The 21,660-nt window shown below is 40.9% G+C and overlaps 1 protein-coding gene across 1 annotated transcript in view; it reads left to right on the top strand.

Moving 5' to 3' along the window:
• Positions 1–1,606: 1,606 nt before the first annotated feature.
• Positions 1,607–21,660, top strand: part of wnt6b (wingless-type MMTV integration site family, member 6b) — a 28,892-nt gene continuing 8,838 nt past the window's right edge. The window contains exons 1-3 of the mRNA XM_032529926.1: positions 1,607–2,481; positions 8,878–8,881; positions 14,390–14,610. Coding sequence (XP_032385817.1) covers positions 2,412–2,481; positions 8,878–8,881; positions 14,390–14,610 — 295 coding nt within the window. The 5' untranslated portion in view covers positions 1,607–2,411. The remainder of the gene's footprint in view (positions 2,482–8,877; positions 8,882–14,389; positions 14,611–21,660) is intronic.

Here is a 21,660-nt window from a genome sequence, read left to right on the forward strand (position 1 = left end):
TGTAGCTTTTGAGGAGGAGAGGGGGGGGGGAGGCAATGTGGAGGCTGGGGGTGTGGCCTTGACCAACAGCCACTTTGAAAGCCATGATGTCTCTCTCTCATGGGCCAAATTCTCTGGATGGGCAAAGCAGAGATAGGGGAGGTAAACTTGCCCCTTATGACCTCATAAGGGACAGGATTCCAGATCGGTATATCTGAGCTTTTATTGTATCAAAGGCAGAGCAGGATACCCAGGGCTCGCTTTACACCCATCACCATTTCTAGCCACTGGGCAACCATAGGCAGACTGGGGGAACTCATATTAATGTTAAAAAAAAACTCATAAAGTGAAATTTTCATACCATGGGACCTTTAAGAATTAGGCCAATTCCAAAGAATTGGAGAAGTTTTTGACAGCACAGGAATGCATATTTACAGCTGATTTTTCGTGTAACATATCTAGCTGTATTACCCCACTATGATACTTTGACCAATAGAATGCATGAAATTAAATGTGACAAATTACCTCAAGCAAGTCTGTACAGGTTGACAGGCAACTGAGGAGCCAAAGGACTTGGAACATGACTTAGTCTGACAGAGACTTAGGGAAAATGCATCATTTAAAAAGCTACTGTGCTGTCAGCAGAAATGTAAAGTATACATGATCTACATGGACCAAATCAAGCAAAAATTCAATTGTGTTTTCAATGGATTTGTTTCAAGTTGTTTAAAACCTTGCAAATGCCACTGACACACAGAAATATTTCAGTAGATGAAAAGTTTGGATGAACAAATGAAACCTGCCACAACGGGTTCTTATTTTTTGCAAAATATGGGCAAAAATCACACTGCCAGATGAGACGTTTCCACTTGTGACTTTATTCTATTTATTACACTCGAAGAGTTTGAGTTAAAAATGTAGATGTGGACACTTTTCAATGTCAACCTTGAGATAGATTACAGTCATGGTTAGGGTTTGTGCAAAAGTGAATGGAACCAAGGCCCTCGTGAAAAACAGTGGTACTTGACTGGGTGAGTTTGCCTCGTGTTACACTTGTGATTGATTGCATCACTGCAGTGGAACGAAGTCGGGTGTCAGGGCTTTTAAGGGTGGCTACAGTACACTGGTTTTAAATTTCAATGGATATGCCCTTGGCCAGATAGGTGATAATAGTCCCCCTCCCCCACACACATGCATGCACACACACACACACACACACACACACACACACACACACACACCACACACACACACATACACACACATACTTAGTCATGCAGAACAAACAAAATAATTCTTCTTGAGGGCAATTGATTGACTTTGGCTTCTTTTGTGTACAGTAACCTTGTTGTAAAACAACAGTGTTGTCTTTTCAAATCACAGTGGAGTAGAAAATAATGTAATGTTCTCAGTGTCAGCCAAAGAAAAGACTAGACTCCCACCCAGATGGCTTTAGAACGTGCCAGTCCGTTGGCACAGATATCAGAAAGCTGCCACCACACCTGTGCTGACATCACCTCATTCCATAAGCTCTGATTTCGGGTCCACCGTAAACACACTGCATGACAGGTCTGTGAGTGTGTGTGTGTGTGTGTGTGTGTGTGTGTGTGTGTGTGTTTACCCACTCTCTGCTTTCAGCCGGGTCCTCCTGAAGCTAATTGCAGCTTCTTTCTGTCTCCCTCTCTTGATTGACAGCGAGGATTTCGCTTCGAGCGACGTCACACCAAGGTGGATGAAGACGAGCGCATTTTTCCTCCCTATACCGTCCAAAGAAAACACATCGAGCAGACTGTGGCACACAGACGCCTCTACCTGCAGCCGGTGCGCACCGAAAATTACTACCCCAACTTCATCAGTGCGTAGAGAACGACCGACATCCAGCACCACAAAAAAAAAGACCAAGATTTTTTTTTTTTCATCAGCTCAACACTGCTTTTCTTCTTCTTTAATGTTATTTCATTCTTATAAATATCCCTCCACCCCCCCCCCCCCCCCCCCCCCCCAAAGAGTGGCGAGACTCAGAGTGTCCTCACAACCACCATGCGCTGTTTCGCAGGCAGTAAGGACTTTACCGCTTGGAGTCACTTCTCTTTTCTCGTCAGACCGTTTTGAAAACATGCAATGCGCTGCGACAGATAGAGCAGGACGATAATGAAGAGGTTAACCACACCTTTAAAAGCGGACATCTCTTCAGTAGCCTCTTGACCAACTTTGTTGCGCGTTAAGATGCGCCCCAGAGAAGAGGAGTTGGATGAGGAACTTTTTGCGCTCTTGTTGACAGACAGTTTCCAGTGAGATTTTGCTGAGTGAACCGTCGGAAAAACGAGAACCTCCTATGCATTTAAGAAATAATCCAACTCGGTGTTGGCTGTGCTCGTCAGTAATTTAATTTTTTTGCTGTGGAATCTTCACGAGGATTTGCTGCGTTCACCATGACGGTTCGTCTATCCCGACCGGGCCCTGTTCTTTATCTTGCTCTGTCCGCAAAATTTATGGGACTCTGTGGAAATCTCTGTATTTAGCCGTGTTTTTATTTCTTTCCCCGTTCCCCTGGTATTTAAAAAAAAAGAATTTTAGGGGAAAAAGTGGGGGAAAAAAATTTTTTTATATTTTTATAACGGGGAAAAAAAAAGAAAAAGTTAGGGTTTTAAATAAATACGGGGTACGGGGGAGTTTGGGAGCCCTGTCCAAAAAAATACGACTCAATTTCAAGGGCAACAAAAACATGTGAATAAAAAATAATACATAAAAACAAAATAAACCCCAAACCACTAAAGTGGTCCAAAAAGTTACTGTATTTGACGCATTCTTTTTTGCTTTCTAAATTAATTTTAAAAAAACTAAGTAAAGGGGTTTAAAAAAAAATCCCCCTCAATCAAAAAAAGTGCAATAGAACAGGGTGTGGGCAAAGAGACAAAAAAACTGGGGGGTAGAGGGTTTGCTGTCTTCCTGCGTGATACATAGGGAAAGGGGCAGGGGGTTTTGGGGGAGGTGGTGTGTGGTTTTTTTTTGTGTGTGTGTTGGGGGGTTTTTGGGTGTGGGTGTGTAGTGGGGGTTCGATCAGGAAAGCAGGTGGCCCCTAGGCCTGGATATTTTATCATAAACAATCCATAAAGCTCAGCTCCGAAAATGTGTGAAGACAGACAGCAGACGAAGACCCGGGAGATCTTGATAAATTTTCTATTGGGTTCTGTCTGGTTCTGTGTGGCTTTACGTCCTTTTTTGGGGAGTTTTTCTCAGACACATCCAAAAAATTTTAACCCACACACCACACACACACACAACCCCAAAACCCCTTCTGAAAACGGCAGTTTTGAATTGAAGTTTTGGATTTTTTCCCCACGAATCCCCCCCCTGTCATTTACAGCCCAGCAAGGGCGTGTGGGTTGTAGTGTCACGGGCTGTTAAATCTACAGAATGTCCTGTGGACTGGGGGTGGGCTGCCGCTTCAATGGCCTTTTGGGGAGCTTTGGGCTGTCACTTCAAGCAAACTTACAGAGTGAGGGGACGCAGGGGAACCGTAGATTTGAAACCCAGAGTACTATTTTTTTAGAAAAAAAAATCTTTTTATATTTTTGAATTATTGGGGTTGGATGGAAGGAAAAAAAAAAATGACCCACCTCCCCTTTTCTTAAAGGTCCTTGTGTAAATTTTTTTGTTTATTATCAAAGTCGGCGTTGCCCGTTCCCCCGTTGTCTTTTTTGAATATTTTACCAAAACCCTAAATTAAAATTTTCCTTTTTAAATTTAATTTTATTTCGAAAAGGGGGTAAGCTCTTTTTGCGCATTGAAATATGTTAGCTGGAAAGGGGCGTAAAGGGCATACTGCTCTGTCTTTTGCGTTTTGGCTGTCACATGATAAACTCACAGGTGCTGCTAATGGGTAGCGTCGCTTCCCGGCCCTGGCAAGTTTGAAGAAGGAAGCATGGCTAACATCAACAAGACGGTTTGTAGTACTCACCATCTTTAGATACAATTTCACAATTAATAGCAAATTAAATGAACAGACACGATCACTGAAGGTAAAGCTGGATGAAGACGTGGATGACATCTTGGCTTTTTGAAGCGTAAAGGCAACCGTAGCTGTAATACGTACTTTGAACAGTGTGGCATGAGAAAGTTATTTATATAATTTCAACGCTAGATAAGAAAAATTCCCACACAATAGACCTTTAAATTAAATTACTGATTTGAGGTGACCGCTCCTCCTGTTGTAAATGTGGAGTTAACATTGCATGCTGACAGACCATGTACATATCTTAAAGCTCCTCGGTTGGAAAGCTTGTTACCTTCTGGTGTGGCACTGGCCAACAACATGCACTTTACATGTATGAACGACATGCATACACACGTGTGTTCCCAGGATGTTTTAATAAAGATCTACATCCACACTTAAATGCCACAGTTCAAAATCTGTTCTTTAGCCCTCTTTTTTTTGGCAAACTACAAGAGAGCATCAGTTAAAGGGTCTCTGCTGGTTAAACCTTTGTCCTGCCCCCCTAAATGTTCTCCATCATTAGTGTGTCTTCATGACGACAAACCGATAATTTTTTTTCTTTTACATATAATTCTGTTGTATTCAAGCTTGCAAGTGTGGTATTTGGATATTGCCTCAAAAATGCAACCTGTTGATCAGGCAAAAAGAAATTCCTACACTGCAATGCTAAATCACTATTTTATGATCGCAAAGGGAACAACTTTGTGATCGTTTTCCAAAAGCTAAGCTTTCCCTGTGCAGGCCAGACCAGATTTGTCAGAGATGGGGTTACTGGAGACAGTTTTCAGGAGTGATAAATGCAGCTTCAGTGTGGATGGAGGGCATGGTAATGACTTCCAGCCAGAGGGGTGCTGGTCTGTAGCGGTACTGTGACCCAGCTGTGGAGGAAAAGAGTGAAAAAATAATGTCCCTACAGGTGTCAGTCATTTACATTGCCTTCAAACAATAAGTGTATTTGAGTTAAATCTAGCAAAATCATCTGCCAGGACTGAAAGCACTTCAACATGAAAAGGGTAAATTAAAAAAAAATACCAGTATAGAACATATATACAGTACCACATTCAGTTTTTATGTTCACATAAGCCTCATTCCTAATCTGTGGTGTCATCAATTGTAAGAGATGAAAGACCATGTAATAACTAAGTAATTTATTAAACTGAAGTTGTAAGAAGCTGACCAAAATAAAATATGTTAAAAAAAAAAAGTTAAAAATATATTCAATCGCTGTAATGCTGATGTCATGGCAGGACATTCTACAGGATTTAGGAGATTTATTTTAAATCAAGCTGTCGTGGAAGAGGAATCTACCTTTTTATCCCCACTGACATACATTGTCATCTTCTTTACTCACTCACTTGTTCGCTGGCTCACTTGCACACTCACAGGCACACATGTGCACGCAATCACGCACAGATTCACACACTCATACACACACAGTGGCCGACTGTGGTGCAGCTAGGGTGAAACCACACCTGTGGGTTGCTCCCCACTCTGCCAGGACAATGATGCTCTCTGTTGAAAGCTGCTGGACATACCATCAATACATCTCTCCTTCTCTGTGTCATGCTCGCTCCTCTTCAATGTCTCTGTATGTCTTTAGCCATACTTGTCTTTTGAAGGAAAATACCTATCATACAGATAGGTTGTCGCTGAAGGAAAAGAGAGAGAGAGCTGCTGTGATAGACGGAGAGTGAGGGAGATGAAATGCCGGGAGATAGCTGTCCTTTCAGAGCCTCTGATGATTAGAGCACTCTAATCATTTGGCCTGAGAGCAGAGGGCACAGCTCAGAGACCCAGAGGAGTGAGGAATGCCTTTGCTCTCGTATACTGGTTTTGACTGCAGTGCTTAGCAAGGCCAACTTTGCTCTATGTGTGTGTGTTACAGCCCCAGTTTTGGCGGACAGCCCGCCTGGAGCGTGCCACAGGCCTACAGGTGCACACACTCCATTTGTCTGTGTGTGTGTGTGTGTGTGTGTGTGTGTGTGTGTGTGTTTGTGCGTGTGTGCGTGCATACGTATATGTTTTAGCTCTCTCTGTTTATGTGTGTGTCAGCCCAAATACACGTCCGACCTGTAGATCCTGGTTAATCTGTTTAACATGCAATCAGAGATGTTCGTATGCACTCATTCAGTTATGGGAAAATAAAGGCAAATACCATTGCGTTCACACACACAAACCTCCATCATCACCAGAGGAGAATTTAATTGTAACAGATCTTATCTTGTCCACCCCACTCCTGGTCTGAAAGCTAGATGTCTAATCAGCAGCAGGGAGATGGGTACAGATAAAGATTAAATGACGATGTGGGTTTGGCATCAGGGAGAGAACTGAATTAAATGTGCGTGGGTTTGTGTGTGTCTAAGTCTGCGCGTGTGTGTGTCTGCGCTGTTGTGCATGCATGCATTTTGGGATTTTGTACTCAGTATACTATAAATCTGTATCAGTGTCAGAAGGGCAGAGTGTAAAATGGTCCAAAAAATGTCAAATTTCCTCTACAATTGGACAAAGAGGGGCAAACAAAGATTTGGGATTGGCAGAAGCCAGCTTTAAATAGAAACATAACATTGAAGCTTGCAATGTTTTAGGTTTTGATGGGATTCAGAGTCCTGTGTAAAGTTGGAGTTTCTGCTGTGTGGAGTCTTGAATCCTTGCCAGTTCTTTAGTGTTCATGTTACTGTAACAGTTACATGTTTCCAGTACTATGTGTCTGAATTTTCTTATCTTCACTCATTTGTCAAACTGCCTGAAATGGTGAATAAGCAAGACGATTGCTTCAAATTTAACAAATGAATCACTACTTACAGTTTTTACAGTTTTCTGGCCTCTGACGTTTGGTTGTAACAGTGAAAATGACATAATATATAATGCCTAATTTATTTCAAAAATGTTTTTAAAGACTGGGATGACTATTATGCTGCAGCAAACATCATTTTTGGCAAAAATATATGTTACTCATAGTAAGCAAAGCATAGTATTAGGGATGTCGATTAAGCGTTTAACAGTTTATTCAACAATAATATTACAGAGGCCCGGAGGTGACGTGGATGAAAAAAAAAACCTATACTGGGGACAAAAACTAAACTCTCGTGTTTCAAACTCAAGATCTTGACTTTCATGGAGGAAAAAAAAAGACGAAAATGAACAACAACAAAAAACATCTTGAGATTTGAGACTTGAGTTTTGAGTTGGTCCTGGGGACATGTTTTTTTTTATGTTTATGTTTTTTTGTTTTTTATTTTTCCTCCATATCACCTTTGGGGGCTCCGTAAAAAAAATGTGAACAGTTAAAAACGATATTGAATAAACCCTTTTTTTTAATTAATGAAAAAAAGTTTGTTGCATGGTTAAAAACAACGCTATGCAGTCTATATCTCAAGTGCTAGTTAACTTGCTAGTGCAAACTTTGATGCGGTGGAGACAGGCTCGGACAGCTGCGGACTTGGACCGGTGGCGCGGGTGTGCAAGCGGTTCCACGCTGGGAAAGTGGCTGCACGTGTCACAACAACACGCAACATCATTGATGCGCAACCGGTACAAGCCTCAGCTGTACGGATGCTGAAAGGGAATATTATCTCCGAGCCTCCCGGACAGCTGGGACTCAGTTGCCTGCTTGTCGGTTAATGGTTAATGATCTGTTTATTCTACATCGACGACGTTTCATTTCCAGCGTTTTTCCCGTGTCGCTTAGAATTACGCCAGATGTTTATCCCTCATTTTGGCTGAATGTCCACTTCAAGCCTTCTTTGTGTTGTAATTTTAAACTCCGGTGGATTTCTGAGGACTATGGTTAACTACTCCTGAGATCTCTGCAGGGTAAATCCAGATAGCTAACTAGACTATCTGTCCGGGGTTATCTGTTGCAAGACTAAAACAACCTTCAAACAGATCTGTTCCACCAAAACAAGTTCTTTCCCAAGACTATTTAAAAATTGTGCACCATTGCTCCGTCCGGCTCTTTGCGCTTACCAAGATGATTGTGATTGGTTTAAAGCTAAAGTGTGTAGTTTCTGTCGCCCCCTTGAGGAATTCTAAGTAATGACACATGACACAGCCTTTCTGTGATCGCGCACTAGATCACACCCGTCCTACACGCAGTTGCTAGCGGCCAAGGAGGACACGGAGGATTAAAAAAAAACACGATGGACTCTTCAGAAGAGGTAATTATCTTCACTCGAGTTTCTTGAAGTCGCCATATGACACAATCTTGTGAACGTAGCCATACTGAGACGATAGTCGTAATTAGCTTTGTAGCAACTCATCTGGCAGTGGCTTGAATGTAACGGAGACTCATCATTATCAAAAGGTTACGCACTAAAGCTTTAAAGAAATGCCTATAAACCAGAGCAAGTTTTTCTTCCATCCCGGAATGTGCTGTGGAGGAAGACACTAATTATCGGTTAACAAGGTTCGGCCATCGGTCAGAAAAAAATAATCGAAATTAGCATCTCTAGTTAGTCTGAGCCCCTGTTTACTTGCTTTTAGTTTGTAGATAGCTATGTATTGTTGTATGTTACTTCTCTCAGTGATACTTGTCTCTTTAGATACATGTGGTACAAAAAGCACCAGCCTTCACATAATCTTGGCATTTCAGCCCTCTTGACTCCTTGTTTAGGATGTCTTTCCCTTTAGAGAGGGAAGAAGGAAGTGCATCACTGACAATCACCTGGGCCTGCTGCTGCTCAGCTAAATAAGCTGGTGGATTCAGTCAGTTTCTCTCTCTCTCCGGGCCAATGGTTTGTTGTTTGGGTTAGGTTTTTCTTTGTGGTTAGTCTTTCTGTTCGTTTCTATCATCATTCAAACGCGCAACACACTATTGATGTATTATGATGTATATGGTCATGAAGGCTGTGTCATGACCAAAAAAACGAGATCCGAGAGCCTAAAATGGGTTTCCTCAGGAGGGTGGCTGGCGTCTCCCTTAGAGATAGGGTGAGAAGCATAGTCATGCTTGGGGAGTAGAGCCGCTGCTCCTTTGCGTCGAAAGGAGCCAGTTGAGGTGGTTCGGGCATCTGGTAAGGTTGTTTCCTGGGCGCCTCCCTTGGGAGGCGTTCCAGGCACGTCCAGCTGGGAGGAGGTCTCGGGGAAGACCCAAGACTAGGTGTAGGGATTATTTCTCCAACCTGGCCTGGGAACGCCTCGGGATCCCCCAGTCGGAGCTGGTTAGTGTGACTCGAGAAAAGGGAAGTTTGTGGTCCTGTGCTGGAGCTGCTGCCCCCGCGACCCGATAACGGATAAGCGGATGAAGATATATGGATGGATGAGTTACACATGGTTATATAACCATTGTTTTACTCATACTTTGCTAAATAAATCTTTACTAAACATCATCACCATATGTTGTCCTCTCCTCTCTGTTCTTCCCTTGAGCCAGGGTGTGATACTTTTCATATTTCATAGATATTGCTGACCCCGACATACATGCTACTTTTCATCTCCATTTTCTGGACAATTTGTGTTTTTTGGCTACCCATGCTGTTGGGTTTTGCCACCATACCAAATTGTTATAACAGCACAAACTTGGGAATGTTTTTTTTTTGTGAAATTGTTTTGGTGGTGTTAGTTTCCCATTGGTCACACTTACAGTAATTGCTGCTATTGGAATGCAATACAAATTATGATCCTGCTGGAGCTGCTGTCCCGCGACCTGATACCGGATAAGAGGCCGAAGATGGATGGATGGACAAATCATGAGTGCTGAAATGTTTTATTGAGAGAAACTTTATTGTTCTTAACCTTGTTTTAAATCAGCAAAAACAACATGATCAAGCATGTTTGAAAGTGATCAACGTTTCCCAGACTGCAGGTTCAGGAAAACAGGAAAACAATAATTGAGGGCACACTGACCCTCTCACACTGCACTTGCAGGGACACTGGCAAGGTGCTGAATTAGTTAATATCCATTTTTAATTTCTTTGTTTATGACACCGGACACATTTTTTACATGTGTTTGGATAAGATCTTGACGCTGCTTCTCTTTGACCCGTTTCTTTCTCTCTCTCTCACACTGGTGTCTCAGACTAGCGCTTGTCGTGACTGTCTTCATCTGCAGCATACTTGAGGGATTAAGGAGGGATGAAATTCACTCAATCGTGGGCGGAGTGAAACAGAAAAAAAGAAGGGCCCCGTACAGTACAGCACTTTATCTATGGTGCCGTGACATCCTTAATGAAACATGAGGTTGCTCTGAGCACCAATGATTAATCTCGTTCTGACCCACCTCTGGGCCCAGAAAACACTGAATAAGAAACCTTTCTTTTTTTTCAAATTTACAGCCACATTATGAAAAACAGAAACAAATGTAAAAACATATCACTGACATGAGCTTATGTAGATTTTTCATGCAATGCAAGAAACCACAAGGCAAAGGCTTGGATTGGACTAGCTGGTAACTTGTTGCAGGTGGTAGGAGCACAAACAGTCCTGCTATCAGGGCTTTTGATTTGGGTATTTTTGTTGCTTTGTCTTGTCTTATCTCTTTCTCTATGAGCCCCTATCACTGTTTTGGGACTTTATCATCATGAAGAGCTATTCGTGCAAGACAGTGTTTCCTTAAATCCCCTGATTATATCAATGACTGAGTTATCTGTATCATAAATGACAGTGACACTTTGCTTGAAGGGGATCTAATTACTGTCTGGCTTTGTAGTTTATTCTTCAAGTGTGCTTTTATCTCTGTGCATACCTGCACAAAATGTGTCTACTTGCATACATGTGGGGTTTTGCGTGCAAACTGCATCTGCGTGTATGAATGCATCCACTTAAAGCATTCTATTATGAGTATTTGAGCTGTATGAGGGTCACTTTTATCTTTATATGGGGCAGGAGAGTGTATTTTTTAAGCTTCATTGAGGCTGCAAAAGGCCACAGAGCAGGAGACAAACATTAGATAGTGTATTTCTGGTGGGATTTGTGTCAGGCGAACAGTTGCATATAGTATACAGTAAAAGATTCAATGGACAGTACTTCATTGCACTATTTTGTCCCCTACTGCTACTGGAAACCAAAAGAGAGCAGGGAAGTGAAGAGTAGACTGAAACCTCCTTAAGCCACCCTAGCTCTGATCAATTTCTTAAAAACAATTTTTTTCAAACCTGCCACATGCACTTTTTGGAGTCGACAATGGCTTATTCCCATATACTATTCAACCTCGCAGGGATGCACACTTTTATGTACCGATCTCCATACAAGGGCAAGAATGCTGGGCGCTTACTGTCATCCTTCTATCCAACTATTGCACCCCATTTTTGGGTATATCACCAGCAACGTGCTTTTCCACCTCAGTTCACTCCACTTTCCGATTGAGACTACATTCCCATCATGCCCTGTTTCTAAATTTATATTGAAGACAGTCCAATGGGGATTAACATGACAGCATTCAAACAAAATGAAGAAATTATTTCACACTGTCACAAGGTTTAGAGAATTGAAGACCCAAAGGCAGAGACAGTCAGGCAGTGGTGAGCTTGAGGATTTAATCACAATCAAAAGAAATACACCCAAAGGAGTCCTTTAGACAGCAGGCAAAATTAATTCCAGATTGTACATGAAGCAAAAGAACAGGATTACAGAAAAACTTCAACACAGCGACAAGGGAGTAGACTCCACACAAACACTCAAAACAATACAATGACCTGACAACAGACAAAGACAACAGAGACTAAATAGAAGAACGAAGGTGACACTAGGGCTCAAGAAACGGTGAAACACATCAGGGTGGGGCAGACAATCACAAAGGCGGGAAAACACAAGGCAGGAAGTAAAACAAGACATGACAAGGAAGAAAAACAGACTACAAAATAAAACACATTTAGTTTTGTACCTGCTTTAATATGTACAGAACTGTCTTTAACAAAGGTCAGCTATATGGTTAACCTAGAACCAGTTTTATCAGTCCTGCTGTTGCTTGTTTCTCTAATCAATGTCTTCCTCCATTGTTTCCAGCAGCTCCTTGCAACTTTTGCACAGCTGCTCAGTCTTAGACAGATACTTCTGAAATTAATTAAATGTGGCAGAGAAACAATCTCTCTTTATCTGTTTTTCACCAGTCCACACTGCAAAAGGAGATTATAAGGAAACCTTTCTTTTGTTGTCAAAGCTCTTTAACTGTCTCTGTGTCTTACTTCCAGGAATCCATCCAAACTTCATCTAGGACATTCGCTATAGTTTTAAAACTCTACACCTCCCATTGTAAAAACCAGGCTTCGCTATTGTGAGCTGCTGACAGAGTTACCCAGCTCTGCCCCTGGCACGTGTGCACGCACAAGCATACACACAGACAAAGACACACACAAACAAACACACACAGATGCACACACACACCCACACACACACACACACACACACACACACACACAGACAGACATACAGACAAACACAGACACACACAGACAGCCTGATAGCAGTGGGTATATAATGAGTGGTTGTTGAAAGGGCGTGTGCGTTGCTAAGTACTGTACCTGTACCTGCTAATTAACACATACAGACTGTCTGTATGATTTCATTATCTCTGTGACTTCCACACGCATATACACACTTGAGGAAGATACACACACACTCCCACACACACACTGCCACACACATGGTACACACAGAACACCTGTATTAAGAAATACAGCATTGTTTCCCTAGTGATGTTGTCAATAAACTTTTCATTGCAGGAATGCAGCAGTGGGTGTCCCTGGAGTGTGCATGTGTGTGTGTGTGTGTGTGTGTGTGTACAGTTCTTGTATGCTCTGATGCATTCATGCTCATGTGCCTGTGCACTTAGAAACTTTTACTATAATTTCCACACACCACATTTTATTGCTTATTCTGGATTTTCACTCCCCCTAATCTTCAAACAAGTTGAATTATTAGAATGAACCGTAACTATAATCCATGTTGTCCGCCATTATCACATGTTTAAGTCCTGGGAGATAACAGTATTTGGGCAGGTTGCCTCTGGATCATCCTTTCCATGATGTTATTGGCTAAGAGGCTGACACAAGATTCCCTGTGAATGGTGTTTTCATTTAATCACGTGTCAACGTGTTCGTCTGCGATATAAATAGCTTTGTTACATAAAAATTCAATAACACAGGGACTGAGTGCGAAAGGATGAATGTGCATGCATGTGTGTGAGTGCAAATGTCTTACTCAATATCAGACCGCCAGGAGAGGGGATTGGCGAGAGTGTTTGTTCTGCTTCTTAAAACAAACTCTCAAAGCAGATGAATGATATCAGGCGGTGCGCTTAACAGGGACAAGGCTGAATGAAACCCTACGAGGTAGTCTTTTGATCACTCTCGCTCTTCTGCTCTCCCTCTCTCTGTCAAGCACACCCTCCTGACTATACTAAACTACAATACTATATATCTAAAACTTGAAGTTATGGATCACATCTGCTAAGATTCAGTGACTTAAAGTCAGCGATGGAGAAGAGTCAAGAGGGAGATGGAGTAAGTGAATGAGGGATCTGAGAAGAGAAACTGAATGTTAGCAGCACAGAGGGTATGAGTATGGGACAGCTTAGCCTAGGAGAAGAGAAAAATAATGGAAATAAAGTCATCTCATGAAGCCACTATCCTGTAATGCCACTGAAGTGGCCACAGAGGCTGGCAGGGCTTCTAAGTGGCAAAGCCAAGCCTCTCTTTCCCATTATGAGTTAGAATAAACTATTTGTCTTTATTATATACACTCATCCATCAAAACTATTGAGGAGGTCCAGGGTCCACATACAAGATGTATGTATATATATTTTAATTTTTTAAATATTTGCACTACTTGAGGCACCCTTAATTTACACATTTATATGTTCTTTTTTTTGTACTTTGTAGTAACATAATACGTGCTTTTTCCATTTAGATGGGCTTAATCTGGGAATTGTTTTAGCAGCGCTGATTCAAGGGATATCTGTGGTTAAAGCGGTAAAGTTCTTAACTGCTAAAAAATCTCCAGAGAGGCTGTATCATCAGGAAATCTAGAAAGTCTGCCTTCTGGTTTACCAAAATCAACTTAGCATTAAGATCAACTGTAAACAGCCTGTCTGTTACAGTAGGAGACTTCCAACTGTTTCATTTCCAACTTTGTGAGGACCACACAGTTTTCCCAAGTGCAGTCCAATAGCAAAATACAGACTTGTGAATCTGACATCAGAGCTAAGATGCCTCTGGGAAAGTCTGTGCTCTGTTGTCTCCCACGTGCCTGTTCAGGAAAGCACATCGCCACAGCTGAGAAGTGGTGGGTAGATTTGGCAGACTTAGCAGCCACAGAAAGAATTATCTTGCATTTGGTTTGTGACTGCTGATGAGGGCAGCCACACTGTTTACTGTGTGCTTAAGTTAACAGGTGTTGCTGACCAAAAGGAAATGCTATTGTTATCATATTATTGCTGAGAGATTGCTCTGTCCTCTAACATTGTTTAAACCTTTCCAGGGCGGTAGGCAGTCCGCTGGTGATGGACCCCAACAGTATTTGCAGGAAAGCAAAGCGTCTGGCGGGAAAGCAGGCGGAGCTGTGCCAGACTCAGCCAGAGATTGTCAGTGAGGTGGCCAAAGGAGCCAGGCTGGGCATCAGGGAGTGCCAGTACCAATTCAGGTACCGCCGCTGGAACTGCACTAGCCACAACAAGTACTTTGGCAAAATACTGCAGCAAGGTGAGTGAGGGAGAAATGTTTGATAACTGCCTTTTGTGTCCCCCCCCCCAACCCCCCCATTTTCTCGTATGGTTTGTCATTTATACCTACTCAAAGCAACGGTTTGTCATTTTTGAAGATACACTTAGTCTCTTCTTGCTGAGTGTTAGATGTGAAGATCAATACCTGTCTTTTACTTGTTCAGTATGAATCTACAGCCTGCAGCTTAGCTTAACCTACACAAACAAGAGGAACTGCTAGCCTTGGTCTGTCTAAAGGTAAAACAAGTGGCCTAGAAGAACTCTAAAGCTTTCTAACATTTCATGTTTGGTAAATCTTTACACAGGGACTTCCTGGGGTTGAAGCAATACCTACAAGATATTATGTGTCAACTAGTGAGCTTTCGAGGTGCTTGTAGAAAGAGTGAGGCTAACTCTTTCCCTCTGTTTTCAGTCAGTCTCTTGGCTCTGTAGCCTCATATTGAATGGATAGATATGATAGGGTTATCAATCTTATCTAGTGTAGCTCTTGGCAAAAAGGCAACTAAGCGTATTTTCCAAGATCTTGAACGTAATAGTTACCCATATGCAGGAAAAACCCTAATGAGTAATTTGTAAGGTATAAACTCACTACATAAGCATCAACATTAACTAAATAGCATGAAACAGTTGTTTGGATGTGTTTAATTTAAATCAATTCAATTTTATTTATCAAATCACAACAGAAGTTACCCCGGGACACTTTACAGGTATAGAAGGTCTAGAACAGAGATCTTCAACAGGGGGTCCGGGGGCCCAAGGGTGTCCTCAGAGCTACTGCAGGGGGGCTACAAAATGATTGTTAATTTTTTGAAAGTTGTTTAAAAAATGTAAATGTATCAACATAATTCCAACATATCATTAGCAAGTATAAATTAACGACACATTGATGACAGGATTACTGGGAAGGCAGTCACTAAGATAAACATCCATAGATACAGTTCATTCTCAGGATTCACTGTGCCAAATGTATTTTTTACATTAAAACATGATTTCTAAAATCTTGCCAACAAATATTTTAATAGCTTAGTATTCTATGCACTAAAAATGTATGTATAAAGGCTTTAGGCCGCCCTACACATTATTGTAAAATGCAATTTAATTTCTTACAATATGTAGTAGAGAACCCCTGATCTGTCTCTCTCTCTCAGTTAAGGGGTCCTTGGCTCAAAAAACATTGAAGACCCCTCATCTAGACTCAACAATTCCCCCAAGAGCAAGCATTGAGCCCCTTGTAAACAAATGAAGACACTTGCATGTGACTCACTTCTATGGATTTTTGACCCTTGACCTAGACTTGTGATGTGGAATTCTCTTAACTACCTTTGTGGCTGTCTCCATCAGCCCTTCCGAAAGCCTTTTACAGGGTTTAAAAAAAAAAAAAAACCATAAAAAATATTGTCATGTCCCAATTTTTTTGGTGAGAGTACCTCAGGTTCTGAACCCATGAACTTATGCCCGCAGCTGACAGCCTTACGTCAACTTGAGGTCACATCCCTGCCTCATGGAACTCCAACAGACAAGGGCAGCTGTTGTATTTCAGACCAAACGTATTCACACTTGACTGAATCTCCTCTTCATCAGATTGAGCACGCTTGAAATAATCAGCTAAAATTGCCTTTTTTTCTCTTAGCATCTCTCTTAAGATCTCTTAACATCTTCCTCCAACTCTTTGAAGTCTGCAATATAACTGATGTTGGGTCACCACTAGGTCCTCTCCAATTACTGTGTTGGTTTTTCTCTTGTATGATTAGATTAATAGAGAGCTGCCTGTCTCCTCTTTGACTGGTACTACAGAGAGCCTTTATCTCTGTGCTTAGCCAACAAGAAATAACCAATATGAAAATACAACAAAAAAAATGTGTCAAGCACGTTATTAAACCCATTTGGGAGATGTGCGTACTAAAGTTGTGCGCTTGCCTGTCTTTAACGTCTCAAGGCAGTGCCACATGAAATGTGAATCATATTACCGGTAATTTTCCATGCAATTATATCACAGTCAATACTGAAGCTGCATGACTTTCTGATTTTGGAAAACTTATTGGCTTCAATGTACATAAAAAAATCAAGTACCCTTTGGGAAGTATATTACTCTTAAAACGAATGTTTGAAAGTGACAAAAAATGTAAAATTTTCCTGTGCTGGAAAGAAAAAGCCGTCACTGGGAATACTTACGCATGTACTGTAACGTTAAATGTACGGTGCTAATGCTGAGACAAAGCCAAACATATTTATATTTTTTCATTTATCAGAAATATGTAAAATAAATTACATGTGTCATGAATGTTTTCTTGGTTTGCAAAGAAAATGTGTGTCTGTCCTGTTCCAAACACTGCTGATTCTCAAACTCAATTGTAGAGTATGTTGCAGTAAGGAAACCAATATCATCAATATATAGTTGCATGCCTCCGAGAGCAAAGCTAGGAAACTGAGACGTTCATTCTGAGCTCTTTGTAATTGCAATGTAATCTTTTTTTTTTAAAATCACACACTAAGCTAATGAACTTAAAATGCAGAATCTTCCTTGATATCATTCTCTCTCTTTGAACCACTCAAGGTAGATTTTTACTACTAAAATATCTTACTAAAATATAATAATATATTACTAAAATATCCTCATCAAATCTTCAAAATCTGCTTCTTACATTAAAGGCAACCAGCCATCTATATGAGTGTGATTTGGACCCACTCCCTCATAAGAGTTTACATGTGTTGTCAGTAAGTAGCTGGACCTGACTATATAGTTAAAAAGCATGTTTTTTCTCATATCTCATTTGACTCTGAATTTGTCATTTGTCTCTGAAGGAGAAAAAAGAACGGAGACAAAAAAGATAGATTGAGACAGAGAGGAAGAGAGAGGGAAAGGAGACAAGAATCTACCAGTAGAAGACAGAGTTGCAATTAATCATAAATTCCTGCCTGTCTATGTATAAGGGGGGCCAAAGTGCTCCTCTGTTTTGAAGTCTTTGTCCTCAATTACCTGGATTTGCTCCTAATGGCTGATTACAAGTAGCAGTAAATGTCAAAATAAAAGTGCCTTCGTATTTAAAGTTCACCCTCTCCAAGTGGTTTACTTAACCTCATTGGCCTCACTTTAGATTCTGATTTGATAACAGACTCTTCAAAATTATTTTAATGACAGGCCTTTTTATTTGTAGAGAAATGAGACAATCCTAATGGTGGTGTGTGTTTGTGTGTGTGTGTGTGTGTGTGTGTGTGTGTGTTGGGGGGGGGGGCATTACCATACTGTGTGCTGTGTTGTATTGTCGTCTTTTTTTTGGAAACCGAATGTTGGCTTTAAAGCTGGAGGCCTTCCTTGCTTTCCTTTGGACTATTAATGCATTGCATGGCTTATTTAGCTGTGTGTTTCTGACTAACACACGTTTTATGTAGATGCACATCAGTCCCCTAATATAACTTAAGTTTCACATGTCTGCATGTATGCATTTTTCCTTCATTTGGTGCCAGAAAAAAATTATTTTCTGTGTTCACATGCCTATTTGTAAACGTGTTTTAATAAATACTTTGTAGCACATCAACCTCATAGTTATTGTGATTGCAATATACACTAAACGCTGGTGTAAGTGGGTGGGAATGATGATGTCTGTGTGCTATCTGGTTTGGTTTTGTAAATTGGATTTCTGGACAAAGAATATTTCGGTGTGTGCTTATGTTAGGATTATAATTGTACAGTCATAACAAAGCCACCATTCAAACATAAACCACTTGTATCATGTGGTGTGTTCGTTAGTTAACCTTCCTCAGAAAAGGGCTCTGCTTTGTGACATGTCAAAGGGTAGCAGGGCTGCTGTCTGTCAACATTTGTGTGTCTGATTGCAAGGCTTGTCAGTGGAGTAAGGAGATAAGTGTGTGTGTGTGTGTTTGTTTGTGTGTGTGAATCCGTGCGTGCATGCATGTGTCCATATTTCATTCATTCTAATTTGTTAGATGATGATATTGCATATCCAGCTGTAGGGCTGAAATTACAAACAAACATACATGCATGTGCTATGGTGTAAATATCAGCTTTTCATTTAAACACTTTTGTATGAAGCCACTTGAAATGAAAGGCTGAGAGAGAGGTGTGTGTGTATGTGTGTGTGTGTGTGTGTGTGTGTGTGTGTGTGTGTGTGTGTGTGTGTGTGTGTGTGTGTGTATTATAGGGGATTTAGTTGATTTCACAACATTACTGAAACACCGCCATCTTACACCGTTATTGCAGCGTGTGAATGAATGAACATGTCGACACAAGGATGACAACTTATTTTACGTTGGATTTGAAATGTTTTCTCTTCTGGACTAAAAACCTTTCACGTACATTCAGCTTCAGGTCAAATTTCTGGTTCATTGTCATTAATTGGTAGTTATTATCCTCTTTTCTCTCCACATTGTTTAAATAACATACAGACTTCAGAGCGGTCATGACTTGCAACGTGAGCCAGCCAGCAAACAGTGATGCTGGTAATCACATAAGGGATGTAGCGGCTCTTTGGAAGTCATTATAGATTATTAACAGGATGTGTGTGTGGAGTATTGTGCTACTGTAGAATAAACAAGGACTCCTGCTCTGGGCTGTACAGTGGCTGGAAAGTAATTATTCAATCAGTCATCAATCATTTGAAACATTTTCACTTAATGACTTTCCCAGGTAGACACACAGATATAGAGACAAGTGTACACATGTTTACACCTTTACCCATACTTTGTGTTTTCTTGTGTTTAACTGGTATTTATAATAAGTTAATGGGGCGGCCTCTAACTCACCCAGTAAGAGCGTTCGCCCCATGCAGGCAGAGTGTCAGCCCCCATCTCTCTCCCCTTTCATGTCTATCCACTGTCACCTTAATAGTGACAAGGGAAATTAAGGGAAATGCCCCAATTGTTTTTTTTTAAATAAAAAATAAAATGAGTTAATAAAACCACTGTACTGTATGTTTGGCACACAATATGATGCAGTGATTCCCTCAAACTTGACAGTGAAAACACTCGCCAAGATTTGATTATTGTGATGTGTTAAGCAAAAACCAGGCAAAGACGCAGAGAGTGGCATACATAAGATGCTGATTGGGTCTAAATGAATAAAGTAATAAATGTCAGGCATTTTTATCATCAATGAGAAAGGGTGTTGCAGTGTGTTGCTTTCTACACCTGCACATCATTTCTTTTATAACTCAGTTTGTATTGATATAATAAAAATAATGTGGCGGAGTGGTTACGAGATAGCTCCACATGGAGACGTAGAGGTGTTCACACGTTTACAATCTTACAAGGGGGGGGCAGTAGCTCAGACCGTAGGGAGTTGGGTTGGGAACCGGAGGCTCGCTGGAGTGTGGATCGGTAGCTGGTGAGATGCCATTTCACCTCCTTGAGCAAGGCACCGTATACCCCCCAACCGCTCAGGGTGCTGGTCCAGCTGGCAGCCCACTCACTCTGACATCTCTCCATTTGTGCATGAATAGGTCCTGAGCATGTGTGTGTATTTCAGACCTGTGTGTAGTGATTACTAACAAACAGAGTGTGAATTGTAATTTCCCCACTGGGGATCAATAAACAGTATAAACTAAATACTTTCTTGTTCCATCACCTCTAGAATGTCACATGGAATAAAAAACGTTTTCTGGTCTGACCCCGCTTATGAAACATTTGCAAATCACTGTTAAAAAGTGTATTTTGGTTTGGTTTGGTTAGGTTTAGGCCTAAAACAACTCAGGGAAAGATTGTGGTGTACTTTGTTCATCCTATTGAAACACAGGGTTAAAATGACTTATTTGTTAACGTAATGGGACCTTTACAATAATTACAATATTACAATAATTACAACAATTACAATAATTAAGACGTTCCCAACTGACAGCAATCAATCTTTAAGGTTTGATATTTTTTTGACCATCCACCCTGACCTCTACATGGACTTTGTCGCTCTATTGTGACATCCCTTGACTTCATTGTTTGCTCCTATCATAGTTACTGCTAGGGCTTAGCTAGGGTGCGTAAGGGTCGTTTTGAGGTGCTTGCACAAAAGACGGATGCTGTTGATTTTCTTAAAATGGATGGATGAAGTGAAATCTCTGCCTGCCAATAATCACTCCAAGCATTGCAGTCTTTGGGTTCCCAGATAACATGTCCATGTTACGTATGTCAGTAGGTCCAAACCTGTTTAAGGTCTGCTCTCATTGGGTAGGGTTAGTCAAGTACTGTTTATTGTTCCTCCATTTGTGTGTTAGATAATTCTCCTTGTACTGTAAATTATCTTGTATTCATTTCCACCTGTACTTTTGCATACTTAGGTCATAGTTTCTTTACATTGACCAAATAGTGTGAGATTTGATAGTGCTGACAGATGATTTCATATTAAAGTACTCTCAGCTTTAACATCCCTTTCCCTAAAAGTATTAAAAGAATATGTGCTAATTCCTCCAGAAGGGCCTTCTGGAATTAGAAACAGACGTAGACAGGCCCAGACACCCGCCATGGCAGAGAATTTGTTTGGAATTCATGTCTCCGAGGAAAATATGAAACAGGGAGCCTCAAATCATCCGATTTTTGTTTTACACATAACAATACTCCTCTCTCTGTACTTTATCTCTCTTTCAACCCTCTGCTCTCTTTTTTATTTTCCCTCTCTCTCTCTCTCTCTCTCTCTCTCTCTCTCTCTCTCTCTCTCTTTTGGTTTGTCTGCTTTTAGTCGTTGATGTTATTTTCCTCCAGGCTGCTGATACTCTTTTTTACTAATTTAAATTAACCACACTAACAATTTCAGTGATAATTAGGTCAATAAATGTATTGCTTGAATTAAAACATCTATCAACATGATATTTTCCTCATACTTATATCCTGTACTGTAGTGTTTCACCAGTGAATCCGAGGACATGTTTGGACACAGCTCTTGTTGCTATCACCATATTGTACTGATATTAAGATGTGTGCTGCTGATGTTTCACACAAGTGTCTCTTAATACATCCAGGAAGGTTTTGGAGATGACACGTCTTGATTTGAGTATGTTGCTGCTCCTGAATATCACAGCCCTGTTCT

Source organism: Etheostoma spectabile, chromosome 11, assembly GCF_008692095.1.
Source record: "Etheostoma spectabile isolate EspeVRDwgs_2016 chromosome 11, UIUC_Espe_1.0, whole genome shotgun sequence".
Lineage (NCBI taxonomy): Eukaryota > Metazoa > Chordata > Actinopteri > Perciformes > Percidae > Etheostoma > Etheostoma spectabile.